Source organism: Setaria italica, chromosome III (assembly GCF_000263155.2).
Source record: "Setaria italica strain Yugu1 chromosome III, Setaria_italica_v2.0, whole genome shotgun sequence".
NCBI classification, from domain to species: Eukaryota; Viridiplantae; Streptophyta; class Magnoliopsida; order Poales; family Poaceae; genus Setaria; species Setaria italica.
The window spans coordinates 27,857,004-27,884,120 of NC_028452.1; the positions used below are offsets into that span (position 1 = coordinate 27,857,004).

Below are 27,117 nucleotides of genomic sequence, written 5' to 3' on the forward strand. Positions count from 1 at the left end.
GCTTGACCATTTGTTCTTACTTGTTCTTCGATTTGCTTGCAAGTTCAAGGTTGTTCTTGGCACGACAAGAACAGCAATAAATTGAAGCCAGTGTAGTTGCCGCTAAGGCACAGCACCCTTATTGGTCACCAAAATATCGGGAACAAACCCTAACGGTTCATATAAAAAAGATAACTTTCGCGTGCTCATGCTTTTGTCCCGTCCCAGGATCATCTATAATCACCGGAGGGATGGGAAAGTTTGGAGATGGATGCCGCTAAAGGGTTGTGATTGCCAATGGGTTTTAATTGTCTACGGGCACTATGTGGAAGTTGAAGATCCACCTAGGCAACCCGGATTGCAAAAACTTCTATGACATGGCAAAAACGGTATAGTTTTCTTTTTAAAAAAAATAATAAAAGGTGAGCTAGTTTACCGTAAGTGAGGAGTTACAGTAAACCAAGTAATAGTTTATGGGATTGGTTTAATAAAAATAAGCGTCTAAGTTTTTTCTTACCTCACTCTTCCCTGTGACTAGTCAATAGCGGCATCAATGGGCAACATTTGCATTCAGTGTCATACACGTCGTCTTTGCAATGAAGCACTAGAGCTTGGGCATGGTGGCATATCAATAATTATCTACTTTTACTTAGTATTGCAAAACTAGAGTGAATGAAATCTCGCGATGGATGAAACTTTATTCTTGAATTGCATAGGTTTGCTCAGCCTCCTCCATACCAAGGTGGCAAGGTGATAATAAAAGGAAAAGAACTCTTACAGTGGGCGATTGCCTTCTAAAAAATGCAACCATGTCACCATATGACCCTCCAAAGTTACTGCGCTAATTAAGACCTGCACTTGATGGGAAACATCTTTAATTTGAAATGGCTGGCAGAAAACACCTCTTTTTGCACGCTAAGGAATTTTGGACATTTTGAAATGAAATATTGAGGAGCAAAAACATTTCACTCCATTCACATACTTCACCAAAAACCAAACAAATGGAAGAAAATGGTTTGCATTTGCATGAGCGTCGATGCATTGCATTCTGATAGTGTTAAACTAAGCATGATCTAACAGTGAGCTAGCAATTTGAGCATTTGCCAAAAGGCAAGAAAACATTTTGATTTTGCATCAACGGCAATGCACACCACGAAATTATGAGTCGTGCACGTGCCAGAAGCATTTCTCTTAGATTTATTAACAAGGTGATGCATATTCAGCTTTAAATGCATCTATAGTAATCCAACAGCTGCTTGAGAGAAAATTTGCAACGCCACCTCACCACACAATTGATCAGATCGTCTTGCATAACTGAAGTGGTCTATCTGAGATACACCCCCTAACTGCAGCAGCAAGAAAACATCAAGTGTCATCTCTTTTAGACTTGCCGAAGATCGAATCGGGAGGTTCCACTGCAAGATGCAGTCACTTGCTAATGCTGATCATGAGAGAATCTAGGTGAAACAGCTTCGTCCTGCCATAAGAGCCAGAGCCAACTTCTTTTCCATTCTTCTTGTTCTTAACGGTGAATCCATCAGCGCCAAATGCAATGGTGTAACCAGTGTCAGTAAGCTGGCTAACCGAGATGATGTTCTCACCTAAGCCTGGGACATAGGATACGTTGGGAATGCTGAATTGTCCAGTCTTCACTGATCCTTTGCCGCACACCTGCAGCCTCACACCTATGTGTGTCTGTACGGTATGGCTTGGTCAGGTGGGGTTGAAGTCAGTGAGGAGATGCAGATTGCCTGTCATGTGCTGGCTCACATTTGAAGCAATGTACCAAACAGCTCCACTGATCATACAGCAAAAACGAGTCAGGTTGTCTTGAAATATTATGATCTTGAAATTCAAATGGTATGAGAAATTTCTTTCAGATAAAACTGATTCAGCAACCACTAATGAGGGTCATATTTGCTTGGTTATTTACAAATGAATGATGCTGAAATTATTCTTAACTCTATTTTCATAAACATTGTGATTAGATTTATGCATATTCTGAGTTAGTTCAGAAGACATTCAATAATGGGGGCATTTGGTATTACAAAATCTGTACAAGTTGTGTAAGAAATATAACTTATTCAAGTTGTGGGTGTATACCTTTTGAGATTGATGAAATCTAACTCTAGCAATCCAGCAGCCCCCATATGATGACCTTTACCCACCACTGCATCATGACGTATGATGGAAAACGTGCCATCAGAATCTACCCACATCAAACCAAGTTGGCAACCGGATACCAGGTTCACACCACAGTCTGGAACAAACCAAACATCATGGAGAATGATCCCATTGATGTTCACTGATCCACGGGCCAGGACCTGCCATGGTGGCCCTACTCCTAGTGTGCATTGTGTCCAACGATCAATCACTGGAGTGAGATCAGTCAGTAGGTCAAGATTACCAGTCACATGATGAGGACCGCTGGTGAAGTACCAAGCTGTTTCAGCTGTATTGGCCTTGTTGGTTTTTAAGGGTCCACGATTGGGATCAAGGGCATGTGCCAAGGCATCCTTGTTCTTCTCCCTAAGAGGCAGGAAAAGTAAAGCATCAAAACATAAGAAAAAAAACAAGTATGATGAGTAGCTGAATAAATGTTGTTTGTGACATGTTTACAACCTAAATAGAACAAGCAAGATAACTAGATTCAACTCCTCACTGAACCAAAAAGATATTCTCAATAATTTCTTAGAGTTAATATTATCCATCACTTGTCCCATTTGAAGGAAAAGGCAGCTCCAAGTCACAAAAATATCCACGTCAATTGTGTCTGAGGAATGGGGTCGCAGAAGGCATCTCAACACTTGACAAAATTAGGATAGAAAGGGGATACCTCCTCGGAACGATGAAAATTCACAGGTTGGTTTGCAATCCCAAGATATGTGGATCGTTGACTATGGGATGAATTGTAGGATCAAGTTTATGAATGTGAAGCAACAGAAAATATAAAAAGACAATAAAAGAAAATGGAACAGAACTAGATGGTCCGATAATTCATGGCCCTTCAGCTCACCTTCACCTTGACCTACTGTGACCCTCTGTCCACGCACAACAAATTCTAAATATGATTTGGATCGAGATAAGCAGAAGAAAATAGTAGTCATATTGATCTTTCTAGATGTTAAACTGCAGCCACAACTCAAAACCAAAACTCTAGGAACAATTATTTCTACATGGTGAATTACATAAACCATGAATGCGAACAAGTTCACAGCTAATTTGAAAATTATAGAAAGCAGAAGGTTAGCCATATGTACCAATAGCGTGCCGTCATGTAGAACTGCAACCCATGTACAAAAATAAGAAGTAAACACTAAACAAAATCTGATTTTGCCAAGGTTGACCATAATACAAGAACAAAAAGTGGAAAGTCGTTTATTGATTCACCAACAAATTGGTACAAAATAACGTGGCAAGCACATTAACAACTACTACATTGTAGAGACATCACTGGATCCGTATGATGATCAAGTATACCAATGTAATATTGCAACTGCAATCACGTGGCAATTAGCAAATGCCCTCCCGAAGATTTCATCACACAAAGTGCGTGGAAATATAAAAAATGACATATCCGATTGAAAAGCTGAATGGAATGCAAATACGGGATTAGAAAAAGGATTGTCAGCGCTCAAGGACCAAATCAGTAGATTGCAAGAGAACACGACGTGAATATATGCAACCACCTGAAACTGAAAGCATCGTGTTTACTGAACACTTTAGGTACCAATTCGGTACCGTCACTTCACTACCATGCCTGCCTGAGTAGGGAGTCCAAAAACAGCAATTTTCGGTGCAGGGATTTCACGGAACGCCAACTCCAGCTATCCATGTCAGATAAAATGAGGGCTCGTGCATAGCTTTCCAGCCCCGTGCAATATCCACAGACCACATATAGCACGCTGCGCACGCCAACAGCCCAACACAGACAAAATTTGATCATCATTGGACCAATAAATCCGAAGCACGCGCGCAAGCCGAAAGCTTGCACTGCACATGGCCGGAGCAAACAAGCTAGATTGAACAGCAATCGGAAGCTCAGAACGCAGGGACTAGACCTGAGCTGAGGCACCATTGGTAGCACTAGCGCTACTCATAGGGTGACACGATCACGGCACAAGATTGGATCTTTTTGCAACCAAAATTAACAACAAGACGAGGGGCTGGGCCCTCTCGTCGAACGGCTGGCGGGTGAGGAAGGTGCTGGAGCGATTGATGCGTATGCATATATGCATACCTGATGGCCTCCAGGAGCTTGGGGTCCTCGAGGGCCGGATCCACCTCCACCACAGAGTAAATCCTCGGGCTCGCCTCGCCCTTCTTCGCCTTGGGGCCCTGCTTCTTCTTCGCCGCCGCGGCGGGGGACGCAGACGACGACTACATTTGCTGTGGGGATGGGAGGGGAGGGGTCTCTCTCGGCGACGGCGGTGTGAGCGAGGCCGCGAGGGTAAAGTGAAGTAACCGGAGCGCCGTGGACTTGTCGTGGAGGCTTCGCAACTTCGCAAGCAAGGATTTGTACTCGGCGTCGCACGCATTGACCTGATGCCCATTCGATTTTGGACCCTGCGTTGGGCTGTACTGGGAAGTTTTCTATGTTGGCCAAAATACTACGGCTTACGGCTATGCCCGTACATCTCGACGTTAGTCAAACTATTTATAATTAGGCCAAGTTTAAAGTATTCTAACATCTAGAACATTAAAAATAAATTAAAAGTACAAGCACCTACAACATCAAAACCCGCTTGTAAATATTATTTGCCAACTTGCTGTTATTGTAACCGAGAAAAACAAGAAAACCCCGTTGGATGTCTTGCGTGGCCGCATGTTAAAGGGCTACGGAATATACCTACGTAAGGGAGAAAGCAGATGGATTCATGCTGCTAGAACTCGTATCATATAATCCTATTAGGACTTCTTTTTATAACCGACTAATAATTTTAGCCTCCTGAAGTATATAAAGAAGGGCAGGAGTTCCTAAATCAGTAGGCGAAGATCTCCTAGAACCACAACAGAGAACTAAATCCTCAACACCAAACAACACCCAAGTGCAGGGCGCAATATACAACATCCCAAACAGGATGTAGGGCATTACGCTACTCTGGTGGTCCGAACCTGTATAAATTCGTGTCTTATGTCCTCGCTTTTAACTTCAAGTTCCAGATCCGACGATCCCCTACCAACCAATCTACTATGTCGGGATACCTCTCGGTAGGTTGTCGGGTATAAACACCGACATCTGCCATGCGCGTCAGGTAGGGGTGATCGTCGAGATCATCATGCGGGCTTGAAGGATCTCATCATCAAAATCAATCTACTTGAGGAGAAGCATGTCGCTAAGTTCCAATTCAAAACACAAACGAGAAATCCTAGAAAACAATCGGATCATAGCCAATTCCAAGTTCAATCCGACAAGTTTCGGATGGAGACATCGAGTCGAATGTATACAGCATAGCATCTGGTGTAATATTTTGAAGACGGTGAGTCCTCTATAAATCGATTCCAAAACGGAACAGATCACTGGTCCGAGACGGAAAAAGAAAAGTTCATAGCTGCACGTGCATCTAGAAGCATGCAGGCCAACGCCACCGATCCTGATCCTTTGGAGTACAATGCAATTTTGCTATGGGCACACCAAAGAAGACATCAGGAAGCTTCAAGATTTTTTGAAGATGTGCGCGAGCATTACTACACCAACGTCCAGTCACATCGACTTGCCGACGACTATTTCAACTACTCGTCTCGACTAGAAAACTAGTAGAGGGCGAGTTCCACATGATCAGCAACTAGTCGGAATCGACTCCGACTAGTTGGCTTCATCAACAACCGCTACGGCTTCGTCAACAGTTGTCCATGAATCAAGCTAAGTAACTATTTTAATTATTTTATATAATTTTCCTGATTTATTTTCCACATGCAAAGCAACGCGCCGAGTACTTCTTTGTGTACGCCTCTCGACATAAATTACACTCCAGAGCTACACTTTGCTAATTATTCCTGGGGCATGTTGAGCGACAGTTATGGGCTTGGTACACCGAATTACGAAGGCTATAGCCACGTGTTTTGTGCACTGCCGGAAGCTCCGTCAACAGGCTTGGTACATCGAATTTTGGAGGCTACAACCACGGGTTTGGTGCACTAAGTGCTGAAGGCTTGCAGCGACTACACCCTTAGGAGGCACAAATCCTATACGCGGCAAGACGCGCTCTCCTCGCCAAAAGGCAAAAAGTCTTAATGACTACTTTACGCGCAATCACTCTTTTTTTGTCGCAATGTCGACTACTTATTTTTGTTATCTCCTCCTAGCGGTCACTAATCTCCTCGAACAGAACACGCCTCAATTCGTGAAAGCCTCGGATCTTCTGTCATGCCTAAACGCTAGGACGCGAGATAAAGATCTTCGTAGCAGCAGTGCCAGTACCGTGTACACGAGACAAAGATCTCACACGCAATGGTAAAGACTAAATAGGGACTAGGAGACTAAACATAACAGGCTAACTATTTGGTAGAAATATTACCGAAACAATAGCATGACACACAACATTTACATTACATTCATCACTGAATAAATTTCAGTAGTTTCAATATTCTACGTAGGGTATTCTGTAATGTAGCAGCCCGAACCTGTCTAAATCGTGTGTTCGAGTTCACCTTCGAGTTCCTGATCTCGGCGAGCCCTATGCACTAAACACTACCTCAGGAACCCCCTCGGTAGGTTGCCGGGTCTAAACACCAACAGCTGGCTGCCAGATAGGGGCTCTCGCTGAGAATCCACTAGTGAGCTCGATGGCTCAAGTCATCATCAAGCCAACCATCGCGTTCGAAGTGGGTGCGACGTTCATCTTTGGCTCCTGGGTTTGCGTCGCAGGGGGCGTTGGAAACTTCCACCGCCACATCACACCTGCCCCAGAGAAGAAGCAGCAAGCCATCAACCTCCAGCGCCAAGCACTAGAGGATCTCGTCGAGAAATTTGGTGATTTTTTTATTTCTAACCTAGTCAGAGGCTGGAGGGACGAGTCTGAGTACAACACGACTCCTCCCACTAGTCGCACTAGTTTTCACGAGCCAGCGCCTAAGCCATCGTATGAATCGGTCTACAACCCAAATCGATTCCCATTCGGACTTCAAAACATGAGTGCTGTCTACCAAGCTACCATGTCCTGATCACAATCCAATTCGGATATGATCGAGGACCCCAACTACTACTCGGACCCGGACGAGGAGACTCCATTATCAGGTCCATAATAAGGCTTGGTGATTACATCAACCCTACAAAGAAGATTCATCTACTGGCCCAACATGAAGCCTCCTGCTCTCGCTAGGAATGATGACTCACGCCTTATAGCCTACCTCGATACTCTCTCGTACCAGAAGGGAACTCCTCTATCGCCCATCTACAAAGAAGATGGCTCCACAGAGGTCATCATGGGAAGCTATTCTCCGGAGCGGGAACTCTTCGCCCTAGTTGCTGCCCAAGAAGGTGAAGAGAAAGAGCAACCAGAAAGGAATCCGCGACATGAATGTCACCTAGATGACGTCTCGCAGGATGAGCTCACCGCAAACGTTGTCAGAGAAGAAACTGAGGCTCAAAGAACTCGACGGCAAGCAAGAAACGCTGCAAGAGTAGAGCGTTGTCGCCGCCTTACAGTTGACCTACCAATCATGAACTTGGACCACACGTTTGAAGCAGTTCAATCGCGTCAACATTGTACTCCTCTCACCACCGTCGCATCCATTGATCTTATTACTCGGGCAATGCCACAAGACAAGTACACTAGAGAACTAGCTGAGCTGGTGGAGCGCGCATACGAACAACTCGATCAGCAAAACCCAATACACTCAGTTTCACACACTCCATCCCAGCACGGCAGCAGTCATAGGCGCACTCAATCTAGACCAAGTCAAATTAGAGGCACCAGACCAAGCTAAGCCGGAGCAGAAGGTAATCGGGTGGAATCCTTGGGATGCCGTGGCCACCATGGATCCAACCCAGAACCTGAACGTCCAGTAGGGGACCTATTTCAAAAGATCAACACCAGTCGCGACGCTCGTAATGGACGCCACCGCGAGCGTAGTAGGAAGTCGAGCACCTAGGAGAAGATTCTGATGGGTTTCCCGCCTTCTCAAGATGAGTAAGAAAGATAGTTCTACCCGACAAATTCAAATCTCTAGGTATCACCAAGTATGATGGCAAGCAGGATCTAGTCCAATGGCTGTGGTGCTACTCACTGTAAGTAAGTAGTAGGAGGGAACAATGACACCAAGGTCATTTACTTCCCCATCTGCTTGGAGACAGTGCCACTCACTTGGCTCGAGTCATTAGACAAGAACTCTATCGACACGTGGAAGGACCTCAAGGTGGCGTTCACCAACAACTTCGTAGGGGCAATGCAGAATCCTAGCAACAGGATAGACTTGTCTCAAATCAAACAGCAGCAAGGCGAGACCCTGCGTAGTTATCTACGTCGATTCTTCAACAAGAAGGCCACAATCGTGGACATCACGGAGCGCGACGCCATAGATTGCTTCTAGAACGGTATCTATGACCGCCGGATGTTCCAAGATTTTAACAGAAGACGCCCTGAAGATATCAAATATTTTAAGATCATGATACAAGCATATGCGGATGAAGAAGACAAAGAGATCGAGGGGTTTGATTCTAGTCGCAACAAGAGCCAGAACAACAATAATCAGAATAATGGCCAGCGCAATGATAAGAACCGCAACGATCGTCCCAACAATGACAACCAAAATAACTACTCAGGAGGTCAGAAACGCAAGAGGAAGCTAGATAATACTGTTGCGGCAATATCACAATCATCCAAGAAAGGCAGCAGGAATCAAGATAGGACTTCGTTTAGTGAGTTCTTGAAGAAGAAGTGCCCATGGCACCTGTATCATAAGCACTTTGCGATGGATTGTTGTAGTCTACGCAGAGTCATGAAAGATCTGCCGGAACGTTATGGAAACAAAGGCAAGAGCAAGGCCAAAGAAGAAAAAGACGATGGTGACAACCGCAAATTTTAGAACCCTTCAAACACCATCAACGTCATCTTTGGCGGCACACCAGGTACTGCCACTAAGTGGTCCCAGAAGCTAGCCCTCAAGGAGATCATGTTGTGGCGGATCCACTTCGGATCTACTTGGTTAAACATGATTTAGCCGCCTGATATGCGACGCTCATGCCTAAGCCGAGTAAACACGAAGTGCCGTCGGATTTTCCTCCGATTTAACCACTTGAACAGGACCATTTTAGCAGACTCACACGAAGGTGAGCGGTTTCAGAGAGTACAACAAGTCCACCGAGTTAACAACTTAACCACTTAGTTTGGTTACGAAATAAACATCAGAGTTTTACAGGGTTTCCAGAAAGACAAAAGAAAATGAAACCACTAGCGGAAGCAATCGTCGGGGTCGGACGTCCTAGTGAGGCCAGCCGGGACATCACAGATCCCTCTCCTCGCCGTCCGAGGAGGGATCCCACTCGACCGTCCAACCCGGAGGGAGCTGGGGCGGCCAAGTGCCAGCAGGAGAAGGGTCGGGAGCAGCGACCTCACCTGAAAAATAGGAGCCACAACAAGGCTGAGCTACTAAGCTCAACAAGACTTAACCGACAGGAGTAAGCTACTCCACACTTCTAGACATGCAGGGCTTTTTGGCTGAGGGGTTTGTTTGCCAAAAGCGCTAAGTAAAACCCTATTTTCAAGTTTTAGCTCCGGTTCTAAATTCATTAACGGGTCTAGGTTTTTGCAACCTCTTCTAAGCAATCATAGAACCAAACAAGATATGTAGATATATCAACAAAACCATGTCATCATCAGATTCCTCATTTACTCAGGGTGACATAGCGATCAAGCAGTCTCAAACTGTGAGAGGCAGACGAATTGATTCGAGTTCTTTAACCATGCATGGTGAACCTAACCTCACGACATCCGTGCACCCGGAGGTCGCTTCCTGTGTCGGCCTTCCCCATCAATCCCCTAACCCGTGTCAGGCCCATTTCCTTTGGTGCAAGGTTCCACAGACCCGGCCTCTACCGTTCTGTGACCACGCTTGCCACCACGTGCGACAACCAAGCAGGGGAAACTCCGTTCCAAGAACAATGGGGCGACCGCTCACGTCTAGGTTCAATCCGGTACTCGGCTTCCTCATCCCATACTAAGTATGAGGTTAGTACTTTCAAACACTTGATCACGAACACCACCACTGTCGGGCCTTAGCAAGTTTTCATAGACAGACGGGGCGACCATCCGACCACCAAAGAGTTACCCAAACCCTGCCCCGTCCATCGTCCTTATAGTTGTAACAGAAAGGTAGACATCCAACTCCTACAACTCGCGAGTGACAGGGAATCACTCAGCTTTTACCGTCTCTTAGTTAGGCAAGGCAGCTACTCGGTCCAACAGCTAGTGTTCAAATCATAGGAACTAGGCCATATATCTAGGGTTTCAAACAACTCTTATACGTAAGTGCACAAGCATGTTTTAAGGAAGGCATGTGCAAGTTTGGAAAACAACACAGGGTTTTCATGCAACCGGGGCTTGCCTTCGAGCAAGGAGGAAGAGAACTGCTCGACTTCGGGGGCGGCTTCGGCTTCTGGGGGTAGGAGCTCAGCTACAGCTTCGTCTTCTGGCGCCGGGTGTAGCTCGTAGAAGCCGTTGGCGAGGCGCAGCTCTACACGAATGCAATGCAAGAGTTAGCATAAACGGTTATTTCAACAGCAACACTTGCAAGTCTGAGCCCGGAAACTCGCGACAAAGAGCAGGAGGGTGGGGAGGTTCAAGGGAGCTGGTGGAGATCAAGAGGTAAGGGTCGGGAGAGGAACTTATGATCTGATCCTTAAACTAGAGGATGTGGTATACTAGGGATCCTCAGACGCAATCGCTGAAGGGTTCCCAAGTTTTACACATACACCCTCGGGTTGAAGAAAAAGATCACAGCCGAGCCCTCGGGCGAGGCGGATAGGGGTCGGCGGAACAGATAGGGTCGGGCGAGACGGAACCGGGGTCGGGCGGATAAGAGGGGTCGGGCGAAGTGGACTGGGGTCGGCAGCTTACCTTCTTCCTACAAGGAAAGCTTGGGGTCGGGAAGAGGCAGACTTGGGCGGAGGGACTAAGGCTTTGAACAGCGGCTAAGTCCGGCAGTGCTCCGGCGGCGGCGGTGCTTCTTGTGGATCACAAGTGAGCTCTTACGCAGCACGGAGGAGCAAGCGGCTGGGTGGCTTGGGAAAAACGGAGGGGAGCGGAGAGGAGAGTTCCTCAGGAACTTAGTGTGTGGCACTAGGAGCTTGAGCAGGGAGCAAGAGAAATGGCGGAAGGCAGCAATGGCGGAGGGAACTCCGGCAGGCTCGCGCATTCCCTTTTATAGCGGCTGGGACGGGGAAAGGGAAGCGGCGCAGGAGCGAGAAGGGGAGCGGCGCAAAGGCCGGGGAAGAAGCAATAGAGTGCTCTGCCTGGGCGGCGATTGAGCGACGAGGGCGGTGGTACAGGACTTCGGGGATGACATCAGCGGTCATTGGGCTCTGGCGTCAGGGCGGCGCAGGAGCGGGTATGCCGGTGGTTGAGATTTGGCGGAGGCGGGCGTCATCGTGCGGTAGATTTGATGGAAGTGACCGGGTTAACGGTGCTAGAATCGAGGGCGCACAGGTGAGAAGACAGGCAGCCGTGGGCGCGCGGGTGAGCGCGGAGCAACAGATTGTCGGGTGGCTTCTGACAGGGCAGGGAAAGGAGCTGTCGCTGCCGTGGTCGGGGTTGGCGAAGGAGGAATTGTCGGGTAGCGAAGACCAGGCGGCGCGACTGTGTTCGAAGTGACGAAAAAGACGGGCGATATCAGGCTCTGCGGCCGGGATCTGGCGGTGTGATGATGGGCGCGGGAGGCGAGGTGTTGCTGAAAGGTTGCAGAGGGGCTTCCGCTGCCATTGGGGAAGGGAATGTGAGAATCCATTCAGTCGCAGGCCAGAGACGAGGCTGAGCGGCGGGCGTCGGAGAAGATGAGCCATGCGGCGGGGAGACTCTGAAGCGGGCATGCAACTTGAGTGCGCCGGTCGCGGAAGATCTGGGGAAAAAGATGTCGCGGGTCCACCGGTCAGATAGGACGGACGTTTTTAAGGACTTAGAAGGATCCGACGGTGGGCTGGGTTTGGCGGGGTCGGAACTGGAGCGAAGCGGGGAGGGGTCGGGTCTCAGGGGTCGGGACCGGTCGGGAGGTTGAACTGAACACTTAGGCGCGGAAAACTAGACAGGTGCTCAGGGCTAGGATTAAGATTAAATTGGGAGATTTGGGGCCGGTCGTCACACATGTCCATTGAACCTGCAACACCTATGTTCCTCAAGTGGTCTAAGGTGTCAATCACCTTCTCCAGGAAGGACCAATGGACTAGTTTCTCAGACCCAGGATGGTACCCTCTCGTCCTAGACCCAGTAGTCGCGGGCTCCAGACTCACCAAAGTACTCATTGATGGCGGTAGCGGTCTCAACGTACTCTTCGCCAAGACTCTGAGGAAAATGGGCCTTGACATTACTGCTATACTCACCCTGACAAACTCTCCATTCTACGGGATTATCCTAGGCAACGTGGCTATACCCCTTGGTCAGGTGGTTTTGCCAATTACCTTCGAGACCAAAGAACACTACCGGACAGAGTACATCCGGTTCGAGGTGGCAAATTTTGAAACATCCTATCACTCTATCCTTGGAAGACCTGCCTTGGTCAAATTCATGGCCATCCCACATTACGTGTACCTAATACTCAAAAGGCCAGGACCCAAGGGAGTACTCTCCCTGCGCGGAGACTTGAAGAGATCATACAACTGCGACACAGAAGCCGTGGAGTTAGCAGCGACTACTCAAGTGCAAAATTCGATGATGCAAGTCTTCGTCGCCTCCAAGAAACTTTCCCGTTAGAACTCAAGATCTCAGAGAAGAAGTCGGGGGCAACCAAGGTTAAGTTGACAAGTGAAGTCAACATCAAAGCCATTGACCTTAAGACTGATGACAGCTCTAAGACAACCCTGATTGGCTTAGGGCTGGATTCTAAATAGGAAGCCGCGCTCGTCAGCTTCCTCCGGGCCAACTGAGACATCTTCGCACGGAAGCCATCAGATATGCTAGGGGTGCTCAGGGAGTTGATCGAGCACGCACTGAATGTGGATCCCAAAGCTACGCCAAAAAGACAATGCCTACATCAATTCGCCCAAGAATAACAGAAGCAATAAAAAAGAAGCTGGCCAAACTACTCGCGGCGGGCTTTAGAAAAGAAGTCTATCATCCAGAGTGGCTAGCCAATGCCGTCTTGGTGCGAAAGAAAAACAACAATGAGTGGAGGATGTGCATCGACTACACAGACGTCAACAAGCATTGTCCAAAGGATCCCTTCGGGCTCCCTAGGATTGATCAAGTCATCGACTTGACAGCTAGATGCGCCCTGCTCTGCTTCCTCAATTGCTATTCGGGGTATCACCAGATAGCTCTCAAGGAAGAAGACCAAATCAAAACTTCATTCATCACCCCATACTGAGTTTTCTGCTACACTACAATGTCCTTCGGGTTGAAGAACGCAGACGCCACATATCAACGGGCAATCTAGGAGTGCTTCAAAAAATAGCTACACCGTAATGTAGAGGTGTACGTGGATGATGTGGTCGTGAAGACCAGAAATCCCGATGACTTGATTGCGGATTTGGAAGAAACTTTCGCAAGCTTGCGAAAATTCCGTTGGAAGCTAAACCCAACCAAGTGCATTTTCGACGTACCCTCCGAAAAACTACTCGGGTTCATTATCAGTTACCGAGGGATTGAAGCTAACCTCGAGAAGATCTCCGCCATCACTGATATGCACACCCCATCATGCATCAAGGACGTCTAGAAGCTGGCTGGATGCATGGCAGCCCTCAACAGATTCATCTCAAGACTTGGAGAACGGGGACTACCCTTCTTCAAACTACTCAAGTGGCAAGACAAATTCTAGTGGACCGAGGAGGCGAATCAAGCGCTGCTACAATTGAAGGACTTCCTATCAAAGCCACCGGTCCTCACGGCGCTAAATCCTAGCGAAGACTTGTTGCTCTACAATGCTGCGACTACCAATATCGTCAGCACGGCGATCGTGATTGAAAGACCAGAACCAGGCTATGTATATAAAGTACAGAGGCCCGTGTACTTCGTCGGCGAGGTGTTGTCAGATTTCAAAATCAGGTACCCGCCTGTAACACCCAGTATTATTAAAAGCCTAAGAATGGTCACTAAGATGTTAATGGTAAAATTTGGATTAAAAACAGAGTATTATGGGCCAAGTCAATATGACCAAAAATTCAAATTCAAGGTTCAAATTCGGAAAAATTTGACAAAAATGTGGAATCAAGCTTTGAAGGTATTTAGACTTCAAAGAAATCAAGTTTGAAGTAAAATTCAAGTCATAGGCATCTCAAATGCATAGTTAAAGGTGGTTGACTTGAGTTACTATTCCTATCTGAAAATTTGCCAAGTCTGAAATAGTGACGAGCATTCAACTTTGAAATTGATTTCATAAGAAATTTTCATCTAAGCTGAGTAAGATTTTGGAACACAAGTTAACTTGGATGTCCAGCGAAGATATTGGACATGTTGTTGGACAAAGAAAGGAAGGAATTCAAATTTTGCTGGGAGTCCAAATTTTGAAAGATGAACTATTTTCAAGTTAACTGTCGAAACTGAATGGCACAGACCATTGGGGCTCTGAATCAGGAATAAATGGCCAACTTGGGATAAAAATTTGTAAAGATTCCTATATGCAGGTGTTGGACAAAAACATGCAAAATGGGATTTATGATATGTGCTTAACAACTGACAGTGGTTCTTGGACAAGGAGAAGTTAGTTTCAACATTTTAATTTGAGTTCAAAAATGGAACAAGTGGTTGTTTAAATTGGGTCTAACAAAACTGAATGGCACTTTCAGTAAACACTGACAGATAGTGCTCAGCACCAATTTTTAGGGCTCCAATTCAAGTGATAGAATGATCTTTTGCCAGAAATGCAAATCTATATAATGCAGTCCTAAGGATCCTCCACAAGTTTGGTTAAAAGAGATTGTGATGTTTGATTTGGAAATCGGACGCAAGTTTGGTTTGAAGTTTGCACGGAATTGGAAAGAAAAGGGGAGGTGCAGAGCTGAGCTGCTGCCATGCAGCTGCTTGTCGCCTATGGCAAGGGCAGTTTTGCTGTGCCACAAGCCGGCGCAGGCGTGCGACGCGAACCAGGCAAGCGGGCAGGATGTGGCCGTCAAGGAGGCGGTGAAAATTTGTATAAATTACCGCTCCCACCAGCCATCTTTGTCCTGTTACCACGCCGCTCACTTTTTACCGCACCTTGGTCGCTGGCGAGTTCCGCCACCATCCCACCACTGCTGGTCGTTCCCTTCCACCAGAACCACCACCTTGACATCCTGAACCCATCCCACTAGTTGTTGTTCAGCCCCATCCACCACAGCACCTTCCCGCTGTCATCTTCCCCAAGTCCGGCAAGTTCTCTATTTTAGTAAGGCCACCGTTGTGGAGCGCTATGTTGCCATAGCTTTGGTCACCGTCTTAGTGTATGGGTGTCTCACGCGTGAGCCGTAGATAGTTTAAGTTTAGCTTGTTGGCCTGGAGCATGGCCGGCTTGGCCGGAATTCCTACGCCACCGCATGCGCGCCTCCGCCATGGCCACCGTAGTCGAGCTCTTTGCTCCGGCTACGGGGAGCTTTGGTTTGGACGAGCGCCAGGCATTTTAGGTCGAGGCATAGCTCTAGAGGTAGCCTGTGGGCAGAGAGTCGCCGTCATTGCGCCGTTCACGCCGGGCACCTTAGCGTCGCCGGCTCCGCTGCTGTCCTCTGCCGTTCACCTCTACTGCTAGCCAACCTACCCCAATAACACCACCAGTAGATGCGCGTGGTCGAGGCGACTCTAGTTGGGTAGTCCCCGTTGCTGGAGACCTTGCCGGCGGCGAGTTTCCGTCTCAACCCAATGGTGAACCGACGGTTTGGGCCAGGGACACTGTGCTTAGGTCCAGGCTTGCGTGTCAGTGAGATGGGTTAAGGTGGGGGTGAGTAACAGAAGGTGTCCAAGGGGGTTTTAGGAAGAAATTGATTTAAGACTTTTAGAAATTAGATTTAAATTCTATTTTCATATTTAATTCATTATAATTTATAGAATTATCCAAATTTAGTGAAACCAACTTTATTAGGTGTATTTTATTTTCCTTTATGCATAAAAAATTCTTAAACCCTAGGAAAAGATAATAAAAAAGTTGGGTAATTATTTAGGTTCCTTTATTAAGGTATTTAAATAAATACTTAACCTTTATGAAATGTATAAAATTTTGAATAATATTTTATTCTTCGCAAATACTTATTAATCCATAGGAATTAAGTTTTAGTATTAGAAATTTAATTATAATGCTTTTCTAAATAAAAGAAAAGGCTTAAGTTAGGTTAGTTAAGAAATTAATTTGTGGGTTAATCTTTTATGGGTAGATTAGGTTGGCTTGCAACTTTATCATGAAGATAAGTTGTATAGTCAATATTTTAAAAAGTTTTGCATATTCTAACTATGGCATGCATCATACCATAGAACCTGAAGCTCCGAAAGTGGATTTCTTGGATTTCTCTGAAGAACCTCAGGAATTTGAGGAGGTTATTGAGGTGGTTCCTTATGTTGAAGGATCTTCCGAAGAAACTAATTTTTTTTGAACCAAGGCAAGCCCTGGTGCATCTACACCTATCTAGTTTCAGAAATTATTATTCATGTGTCCAAATTATAGGGTATTTCCTTATTTACGCATTAAGTCTAGGATTTGATTGAAACCTACTCTTGTGCATAATCCAACCTTGTTTATGGGACATCTTTGCCATCTGTTCAAAATAATTAGTAACCATTCTATGCTTAGTAATGCTTGGATTTCCCTTGAAGTAATTTTGTTACTCAACCACCTAAGGTTAATATTGTCATACATGTTGATCAAGGAAATGACTTTGAATTTTGAAGATGTGGACATAAGCTAGAGATGGTAGTTTTGTCCACTAAAACTAATCTGTTTAAGGCTCGTTCGTAGTTTTAACCGCTGATCAAGTGATATTACCTGGTTGCTTATTGTCTTTAGGGACCAGCAAGCCCGATAGGTTAGTTGGCTCTCTAATTGGAAATATTCTTACCCGTCCTTGGCGTGTGGAAGAAAGGCAGGGGCGTAGCCTGAAACTCACATGGAGATCAGGCCAGACGTGGGGTCCCATGTGGGGGTGCATCTTGGGTACGGCTAATCGAAAGGTCGTTATGCGCAAACCGATCAGTTATGCATGGCTGGTGATTAAGTATCTCCTGCAAAATACAAATCGATTCGAATGGCCGCAATTCTCGGTTATGAATGCTCTTGATCATCGCTTAAGCATCGTAGAGTAATCAAGTTTAATATGATGTTTTCCTTGAATTAATATTGTTGTATGATGTTTAGTTCCACTTGAGTCAACAAAACATTTTATTCACCTAGAATGGTTAGGTAAGAACTAATCATGATTAAAATAATAAAATTAAGGTTCCACAAGTAGTAAGCTTTCTGCAAAAATGTGAGTCAGTCAGTACACTAAAAAGCTATCATATTCCTTGAAATGTTACTGTTAAATCTATCTATACTAGTTAGACGGGTCAGTCTTGCTGAGTACCTTCATACTCAGGGTATCCCTTGTTGTTGTTTTCAGATGTACAGGAGGGGTCAACCGAAAAGGAAGGCCCGAAGAACTAGGGTATTTTACAGGTCTCGTAAATACCCTAGAATGAAATCTAGTTGTTTAATTACTTTACCTCCCGGACTTGTTCTATATTTGAAACTCTTAGAATGGTCTAACTTGCACTCTAAGTTTGTTTCAATCTATGGTTTGTAATAATTTGTACCTCCAGTATGTATGTAAAAATGCAATATTTGTTGATGCTTTCCCTTCGCGGAAGCGATCCTGATGTATGGCTACGATTCGAGTCGTGGATGTTTCGAGACGTCCTAGGGATACTCGACGGACTACCGGGTTTAAACTGTTTTAAGTGTGTTTTGAATAATTGCTATTCCGACAGAGATTAGGCGCACTTTAGCCAGTTTAAGTTGGACATTCTGCCACACTGCTAGTCCAGAAATTGCTATACGCAATACTCTAGTCACCTCGCGGAAGCTACAACATTATTTCCAAGAACACAACATCTTCGTCATCACAGATTTCCCTTGGGAGAAATTCTCCACAATTGAGATGCAACAGGAAGAATATCCAAGTGGGCAGTAGAACTCGGAGCATTGTCCCTGGAATTCAAGTCAAGAGCTGCCATTAAGTCATAGGCACTAGTCGATTTCATGACAGAGTGGCGGGAAAATCAAGTACCAAAACCGGCAGAGAGCTTAGAGCATTGGGTCATGTACTTCGATGGATCACTCAAGCTTGAGGGCACCGGTGCAGGAGTACTCTTAATCTCTCCCAAAGGCGAACAACTCAAATATGTCTTGCAAATCTTTTGGGAGGTATCCAACAATGAAGCTGAATACGAAGCGCTTCTGCATGGGCTCCACCTAGCAGTCTAGCTAAGAATCAAGCGATTGTTGGTCTACGACGACTCACAGGTGGTAATCAATCAAGTCGATGACGAGTGAGATCACCACAAGGACAACATGGATGCATACTGCCTGGAAGTACGCAAGGTAGAGAAAAAGTTCTCTGGGCTGGAGTTCCACCATGTAGCCCGCGATAACAACGTAGTCGTAGACGTCCTATCCAAGCTTGGATCTACTTGTGCTCAAGTTCTAGCTGGGGTTTTTGTCCATGAACGACACAAGCCATCCATAGCAGAGCCGGCGCCATCAAAAACTACCAATCAAGGTCATGATGCAGCAGACTGGGAGGTTATCATGATTGATGTAGAATGGAGAACCCCCTTTGTCGACTACATCAAGGAGAACAAGTTACCTCCAGACAAAACAGAAGCAGAACAAGTCTCGCAACGTGGTAAGAATTATATTTTAGTCGAAGACAAGCTCTATAGACGAGGCGCATCATCTGGAGTACTCATGAAGTGCGTCTCATGACAAGATGGCAAGGACATACTGGAGGAAATACACAAAGGCATCTGCGGCAATCACGCATCCTTGCAAACAATCGTGGGTAAAACTTTCAGAGTAGGGTTCTACTGGCCTACAGCTCTTGCTGATGTCGAGGAACTAGTCCGCTGATGCTAGGGGTGCCAATTCTTCGCCAAGCAACAACACGTCCCTACCTACAAGCTAATCACCATACCACCCTCTTGGCCCTTCGCATGCTGGGGGCTAGACATGATTGGCTCGTTGCCTACAACACCTGGAGGGTTCAACCGAGTACTCGTGGTGCTCGACAAGTTTACCAAGTGGATCAAGGTGAAGCTAGTAACTTGCCCCAAGGCAGACAGGGTACTTGACTTCCTCGATGAAATTGTCCATCGTTGCGGCTTCCCCAATCACATTATCACAGACCTGGGCTCCAATTTCAACAACCACGAGTTCTGGGAGTACTGCGAGAACAGCGGGATCAATGTCCGGTATGTCTCTATCGCTCATCTGCGGGCTAATGGCCAAGTTGAGCACGCCAACGGGATGTTACTAGAGGCTCTCAAGAAAAGATTACACGACATTGGAAACACTGAAGGTGGCAAGTGGCTCAAGGAGCTACCCAATATCCTCTGGGGGCTTCACACTCAACCATGTAAGCCTACAGGGCAATCGTCCTACTTCCTAGTCTACGGATCAGAAGCCGTTCTCCCCACTGACGTCATGTGGAAATCTCTAGTAGTCGACCAGTATGAGGAGGGCGCAACAGAAGAAACAAGGCGTATAGACTTAGATAGCCTCGAAGAAGCTTGTTGTGCAGCACTCGGCCAGTCGGCAAGGTATCTTGAAGGAATCCGCTACTATCATGATCGCAACATCAAAGAACATTTGTTCAACGTAGGTGATATGGTCCTCAAGCGTATCTTAGACACCAAGGGACTGCACAAGCTAAATTCACCATGGGAGGGTCCTTTCATTATCTCAAAGGTCATTGGACCTAGGTCGTACAGGCTCCAACACCTATCTGGCGAAAACGTCGACAACTCATCGAATATCGAGCAACTTTGTCGATTCTACCCTTAGTTTATATATTCATGTAAACTGGCCATCGGCCTCAGTTGTATAATTATAATTTAATAAAGAAGATTTATTTTTTATCGTAAAACGACTACTTCTGCCTGATTGCGACTTGCAAGAGCAAGTTCACAGAGCTATTCAGCTCCCCGGGTACTATCGCCCAACTCACAACTTGTAATCACACGTCCATACAAGTCAACAAAAGTATTTTGTGAGTTATTCCGCTCATGGGACAAATCTGTCCTCTCGACGTCCTTCAGAAAAGAAGCCGTCAGCAAGTTCGGAGTTATTTAGACTACCCGAGCTCTTATCTAGACAAAGTCTGTCTAGTCGTGGCTTCTAATAACAAGTCTGCAGCTCTAGGTTTTTGGGAGCACAACATCTAAACAACCCAGAGGTTGCAATGCTAGGCCCAGCTGAAGAAATCCTAAAGAGTCTACGTGCCTAAAGAGTTTGACTACCCAGATGCCCTAAGTCCTCGCACTCCGCAGAAAGAGGTCGCACCCTAAAAGTACTCTACATCGTGTATCTGAGGAGGCTCACAAGAGTAGCCTTGTGCGCAGACACTCACGAGTATCGTACGAGCAGTTATCAGGGTAGTCCGTGAGATACGCTAAAGAAAAACACACACAAGTTGACAATAAATAGAACTTGCAACAAGACTTCAAATAATTTACATTTTATTCATATCATATTTATACTACAATGAGCTGATATTCATCTCTTTACATAATACTACTGAAGTGACTAACTACCTCCTTTGCGATAGGAGCCACCTTCTACAGGTACTGCTCGAATTGGTCATCAGAGCAGTCTTCTGTGATCCCTTCCACAATGAGCCAGATCCGCTTGCGGATAAAAGGATTTCACAAAACCTAGCAACTGTTTGGAGACCGACTCGACTATCTTCTAGACGTAGCCAATAAACTTGGCAGGCACCTCATTGAGTACCTCCGACAGAGGTCAGGGCTCCACACCTTCCGCTGGGGGCTCCACCATATCGACAATGGGCTGAGCGTCTTCAGTTAGCTCCTTCAAAGCAAGCTTTGTGGCCGCCAGCTCAGCCTCGCACTCTTGTATGGTCTTCATGGCATTCACCAAGTCGAGTTCTCCATCTGTGTGCATCCTCTCCTTCTCCAGGTGGTGCTCCAAGTTCTCGTACAGAGCAAACAATTTTTCGTGCTAATCCATCGCCCTATATTAGGAGTTCTGCCAATCAGTGGCTTGGCCTTGGAGATCTTCCTTTATCTTCTTGAGCGCTACAAGAACAACACAAAGGGAATTCAGCACTACCAAGTGGAATCAGTACTCGACGACTAATGGGAGGAAGACCAATTACCTTTTAGTTGATGCTTCAAGGCTTTGTTGCACTTCCGGAGGTGGTCTTTCTCCTCCTTGAACTGCTGCACGGTGTTGCGGTACTCAACGGCTTGGCCGTCATATTTCATCAACAGCCGAGATGAGTACTCCCGCTCCTTGGCAAGTTCCCACTCGAGTGCCTCAGCTCGTATTATAGTGTCGCCATAACCCTAGAGCATCTCAGACTTCCGGCGGGAGCATTTGATTAAATCCTGCAAAATAGAGCAAGTACTCGTATCAAGATACAAATACTAATTTCAAGTTATGGACAAAGTAGGAGGAGTCTTACAGCTGCGTATTCACCTACACGGCGGTACATCTCCATCATCATGACCTCCCTTTCTATGGTGAGCAGCAGGTCAGTGATGAGTTGGATGTCTTCCAAGTTCACCCCCTCAGCTATCCATGGTTCCTCATGCTCTTCGGTGATTGTTGCACCAAGAGGAACCAAGGCGTGGCTAGTCGACGGACCCGCCTCGGAAGGCAGGATGGAGGCCAATACTTCCAGCACTCCAACAGCTTCAGCCTCTACCTCTAGCTCGGGGACTACAAGGGTAGCCACGACTGATGTAGCACTAGCCCAATCTTCCGAAAGGTAATGATAAATTCGATTGGTGGAGACTCGACGTTGATGATCTTCCCTGCAACTGCTACACCGTTGCTTCGTTGGTTATCAACCAAGCACAACTTGATTCACCGCGCCGAGAAGGCTTTCCTTGCAAGCGAATCGAAGGACACAAGTAAGAAAGTGTAATGGGTGGTGGCGAAAGTGGAAAGCAATATCTCAAATGGCTTACTACCGTCTTGCAAGTGTTCTTACCAAAGCCAACAGGGTGGTACAATCGGTTGTCAAGCTTGGGTGTAACAGTTGCAAGGTGAACCTGTACTGACAGAAGTATATGTGGAGCTTTGGGCAGGCACAATATGGTAGCAAGGAAAAACAATAGCCAAAGCAGATTAGCAAAGTTCAATAAGTATCCAAAGTACAAGTCACAGTTGCTGACTAAGACATGTCCCTAGACGTAGCACAACAAGATGGAATGAGCCACGATGGATAGAACTCAAAGAACAAGCAAGCAGCAACTCATGCAATTGTTTTAATTCTTTTCCCTTATTTTCCCTCCAGGACTAGTAGGAAGCCACTTTTTTATTTTTCTCAACTATTTTTTTATATTTTTCTCTAAATAGGAATCACACAAGATGGAACCACAAAAATTTGCACCTTAAATAGAGGTGTGATGTGATCTAAAAAAAACAGGCACGTTTGCTGAAAACAGTGCAACAACTTAGAGGCTTGAAAACTCCCACATCCTGATTGTTTTTTGGAAAGCTAAGAATTGCAAAAAGCCAAAGGGGTTGAATTGTATGTGTAACTTTTCGTTCTGAAAATTCGAAAAAAAAATCACATCAATCGGAGTTCCGAGCGAAAAGTTATGCCTTTTTTAAGGAAAGTCGCCCGAATCAGGGTTTCGGAAAGGCACAACGCGGCTGGTAAGGCGGCGGCGGCTAGGGCAAAGCGTCCCTATCCGTCCAACGCTGATCATCGTTGAGCAAAGCTTCTCAGCAAGCAATATAGGGGCACCAACGTCCCTGGTATGCAACAATTAGGTATTCGCCAGATGAATCAAGAAGGGCTACGATGCAAAGGCGACACAAAGTGGCTGGCAACCTATCTAGGGATTGCGCGGCGAGAGTTCACACAAGGCGGCTAGCAGGGCAAGTCAATTAATGTGGGGGCTCAACTTGTTGTTTGGGTAAAGGTGGATGGGATAGCAGCGGAAACAATCAAATAGCGATTGGCGGTTGAAACTACGACCACGAACACACTAAACCAGCAACAAGACTCGACTACGGACACAAACTCAACAAAGCGAATCTAAAACGGAAATTGCAAAGGCTAAAAAGGCGATAGGATAACAGAAAATGTAAATATTTTTGGGCTTTTTGTGGACTATAGGTGTTGAACACGAACTGAATCTAACGGGGAAACACAATAGTATACCTCACGGGTAACCTGGAATCCTGATACCACTTGATGTAGCACTGGCTCGATCTTCCAAAAGGTAATGATCAATTCGATTGGTGGAGACTCGACGTTGATGATCTGAGCTTCTAATCATACATGATTCGAATCCCTACAACCGCTACACCGCTGCTCCGTTGGTTATCAACCTAGCACAACTTGATTGACCTCACCGAGAAGGCTTTCCCTGCAAGCGAATCGAAGGACACAAGCAAGAAAGTGTAAACATGCAATCTAATATTGTAGATGAATGAAGTAAGAAGGGTTCAAGCTCTCAATTCGAAAGGACTAATCGACACAGTCGAGGAGAACAAGAACAGGGGCCCTGGATCACTGTAAAAGGACTTGTCGCCATAGTTACAACGAACCAATCTCAGTTTCTCAAAGGAAAACTAGAACTAAACAAAACCCAAGTTTTTAAGGTGGCCGCTACTGAGTTTATATCAAAAGGAGCGAACTAGGGTTGGGGCGACCAGGAAGGGGGCACCCACAACTTGGGCTTAAGGCCCGACACGATACAAGGCTAAGTTGGCCCAAAACTTATGATGCAGCACCTTGTCATGGTCACACAGAATGATCCACGAACCTTCCAGAGCAAGGACCAAAACCAAAAGAACGGCATTGTCGTTCCCATTCCAACACATCAAAGAACACCTCGTTTCGATGTCGTATCAGGGAGATATGGCCAAAACTGTGCAAGGGTGTCGGCTGAATCCAAAACGAACGCGACGACTGAGTTGGTGATGAATTGTAACTTAGGGAAGACCATGACTCGTGCGTGTCCAGCATGACGATGTCCTCATCAAGAATTCCTCTGAATCCTCCTCCTCGACTACCCCTTGTACACTTGCAGCCATGTGTACGCGCAGAGCGGCATCAAAGCCATTTGATCTGGGAGGAGGAGGAGCGGAGCAGAACAAGTGTACATCTTCCTGCATAAGAAGACAAGTCAGAACATCAACAATTACAAAAATTAGTACTCGAGGGCTACGGCCACGGGTACTTACACTACTTGGCGGGTTGGTGGTGTAGTGCTCTCGCACGATTGTTGGGATCTCGCTTGCATGCTTGAAAAGGCACCTCAATCGCACCATGACTTCGTCCATTGTGAGGTCCTCTGGTGACATCCGAGATGGATCATTGGGGTCGGAGTAGTCGTACCCCCATGTGCACCGCAGTTGCAGGGGTTGAATCCGTCTCTTCATGAAACTAAAGGCCACCCCAACTCATGTCAGTCCTTGTTGCTTGAATCTGGCTATCTTCTTCAGGAGATCGGGTAGCTGCAAGCTGTCTCCATGGGTAGGCTTGTCCAACCACCTGTTGTTCCAAATCGGGCGGTGGCCTGTCACCTTGGAAAGCTTGGCCTCGTGGTTGCCGATGTAGCACGACCTTTCCTTCCACCTGAAGAGTGAGTCAATCAACTCGTAATCCAAGTATAAACCCTTTACCTTCTCCCTCGTTTGGATTCCAGCCCTGCCGACTACTTTTCTATGCTCTATCTTGGGCTGGGGCTTGACTTCGAAGAACTTGCGGAATAGCTGAAAATGCAGCTGGATTCCCAGGAAGGCTTTGCACAGATGAACAAAAATTACGATATGCAGAATACTGTTGGGGTTAAGGTGAACCAGTTCTAGCTTGCAATGCTCCAAGAGTCCGCGGAAGAAATCAGAAGCCGCAATGCGAAACCGCGTTCAATGAAGTGGGTGAATATTACCGTCTAGTCGACATATGTCTCCATTGGCCAGAGGTTGCCATATGCAGCTCTCCAATTGATGATGTCTTGCCCTTGGAGCAGATTGGCTGCCACCAATGTCTTGATGTCCGCCTCCTTCAGCACGGATTTCTTCCAGGCACACGCGGGCAGTGGCGGGGCCGTCTAGTCAGTCTTGCCATATTTAGGAGCTGGCAGCTGGATCTCCTTCTTCTTCTCTGACTTCTTCTTCCCGCCTTCTACTGCATTGCTTGAAGTCACCTTCTTCCCCATCCGTGCTGCCACGAGGGTCTTCTTGCACATGCGCTTGGGGGCTAAGTGGTGGGGAACGGTGGCGCTCGAGCTTGAGGATCAGGCAGCGGCGGTGCTAGGGCCACAATGCGAAAGTTGAAAGAGCAAATTGCACAGGTGAAATGGCAGGGAAGCTTTCCTCCGTTATTTATAACCACAGCGCAGTAAAAATAGTAGCGAGGTTACTATGAATATTCCGTTTCTAAACGCCCGAAGATTTCGCACCTGGCTGATAGTTTCCAATATTTTCGGAAGAGATAAGATTACTGTCGGCGAACGGTCACGTTAACCAGTGATTAACCCTTATACCCAACTAGTCGTGTAACGGCTCGAGGGTTGTGTGCCACGTGTCCATCGGCTAAAAAGTTTTTTCTTTGGATCTTAAGGAAAAAGAGATGCAAAATTACATATTGACCCTCAGCCTAATTCTTCAATTCAACCGAAGGCTCGGGGGCTACTCCATATGGAGTGCGACTTTTGTCGCACTTCCATATAAAATTCAAGGTCAAGTTAAATAAGGTTTGAGCACATTCTAGCTGCATGGTAGTACTCGAGTACGTTTGAAGACTCAACCTGATGGAGTACTCGAAGAGCATCAAAAACTAGTCAGAAAAGCCTACAAAAGTACCTGGAATTGCTGCATTTGACTAAAAAGTACTCGAGGGCTTGTCGTACATACATCTATGGGCCCACCAGAAGGTTTGGACAGTCATAGATACAGGAATGTACACTAAGACATGTCAGACATGGAGACTACAGTGCAGGACGGCGTGGTCTACGTGGCAAGATAGGAACTAGTCGAGGATTTGGAAACTACTCGTAGCAATTAGAGTAGGACTCACTAGTCGAATCCGACTTGTATTCTTATAAACAACTGACCTGTAACCCTGCCCCCAACAATATAAGGCGAGGCAAGGACCCCCTCCAAAGCAATCTAATACAACCAACACACATGATGTAGGGTATTACGCAATCTAGCAGTTCGAACTTGTCTAAATCATATGTTCGAGTTCACCTTTAAGTTCCTGATCTCGGCGAGCCGCACGCACTAAACACTACCTCAGACACCCCCTCGGTAGATTGCCGGGTCTAAAAACCGACAACAGGCTTAGGGGCTAAGCGCCAATTACTTCTCAGAATATCTTCAATGGCTAAGCTAGCTTCCAAGCTCGGGGGCTAAGCGCCAAATAACTACTCGACGTGACTTCTTCGGCTCACCTGGCGTATAAGCTCGGGGGCTAGACGCCAAATGACTACTCGAAAGACGACTTGCATGAAGACTAAAAGACCCTCGGATTGATTATTTAATCATTCCAAGGCTCGGGGGCTGATAAGCTACACCCAACAATTGATTTTTTTCAAGTTGAAGAAAGAAGATTCAAGATTTTATTAACCCTCAGCCTGATTCTTCGATTCAACCTAAGGCTCGAGGGCTACTCCATATGGAGTGCAACTTCCGCCGCCCTCCATATCAGCAAAGATGAAGATTACAAATTTAAGAAGATCAAGGGTTTGAACACACCATAGCGTCATGGCAGCTTTAAGGAACTTTGAAAATTTAACGAGACAAAGTACTCGAAGAGCCCCAAAACTAGTCGGTGAGGAAATGAAAAGT

General features: G+C 46.3%; 1 protein-coding gene across 1 annotated transcript; it reads right to left on the reverse strand.

Annotated features, from left to right (window-relative positions):
• Positions 1 to 1,100: 1,100 nt before the first annotated feature.
• On the reverse strand, positions 1,101 to 25,484 carry LOC101754062. The gene is made up of 6 exons (XM_012844533.2): positions 25,391 to 25,484; positions 24,818 to 25,067; positions 24,348 to 24,432; positions 4,220 to 4,359; positions 2,083 to 2,508; positions 1,101 to 1,777 (listed from the first exon to the last, which is right to left on the reverse strand). Exons 1-6 carry the CDS (start codon positions 25,482 to 25,484, stop codon positions 1,693 to 1,695), a joined length of 1,080 nt encoding a protein of 359 aa, XP_012699987.1. The 3' UTR covers positions 1,101 to 1,692.
• Between the last annotated feature and the right edge of the window lie 1,633 nt (positions 25,485 to 27,117).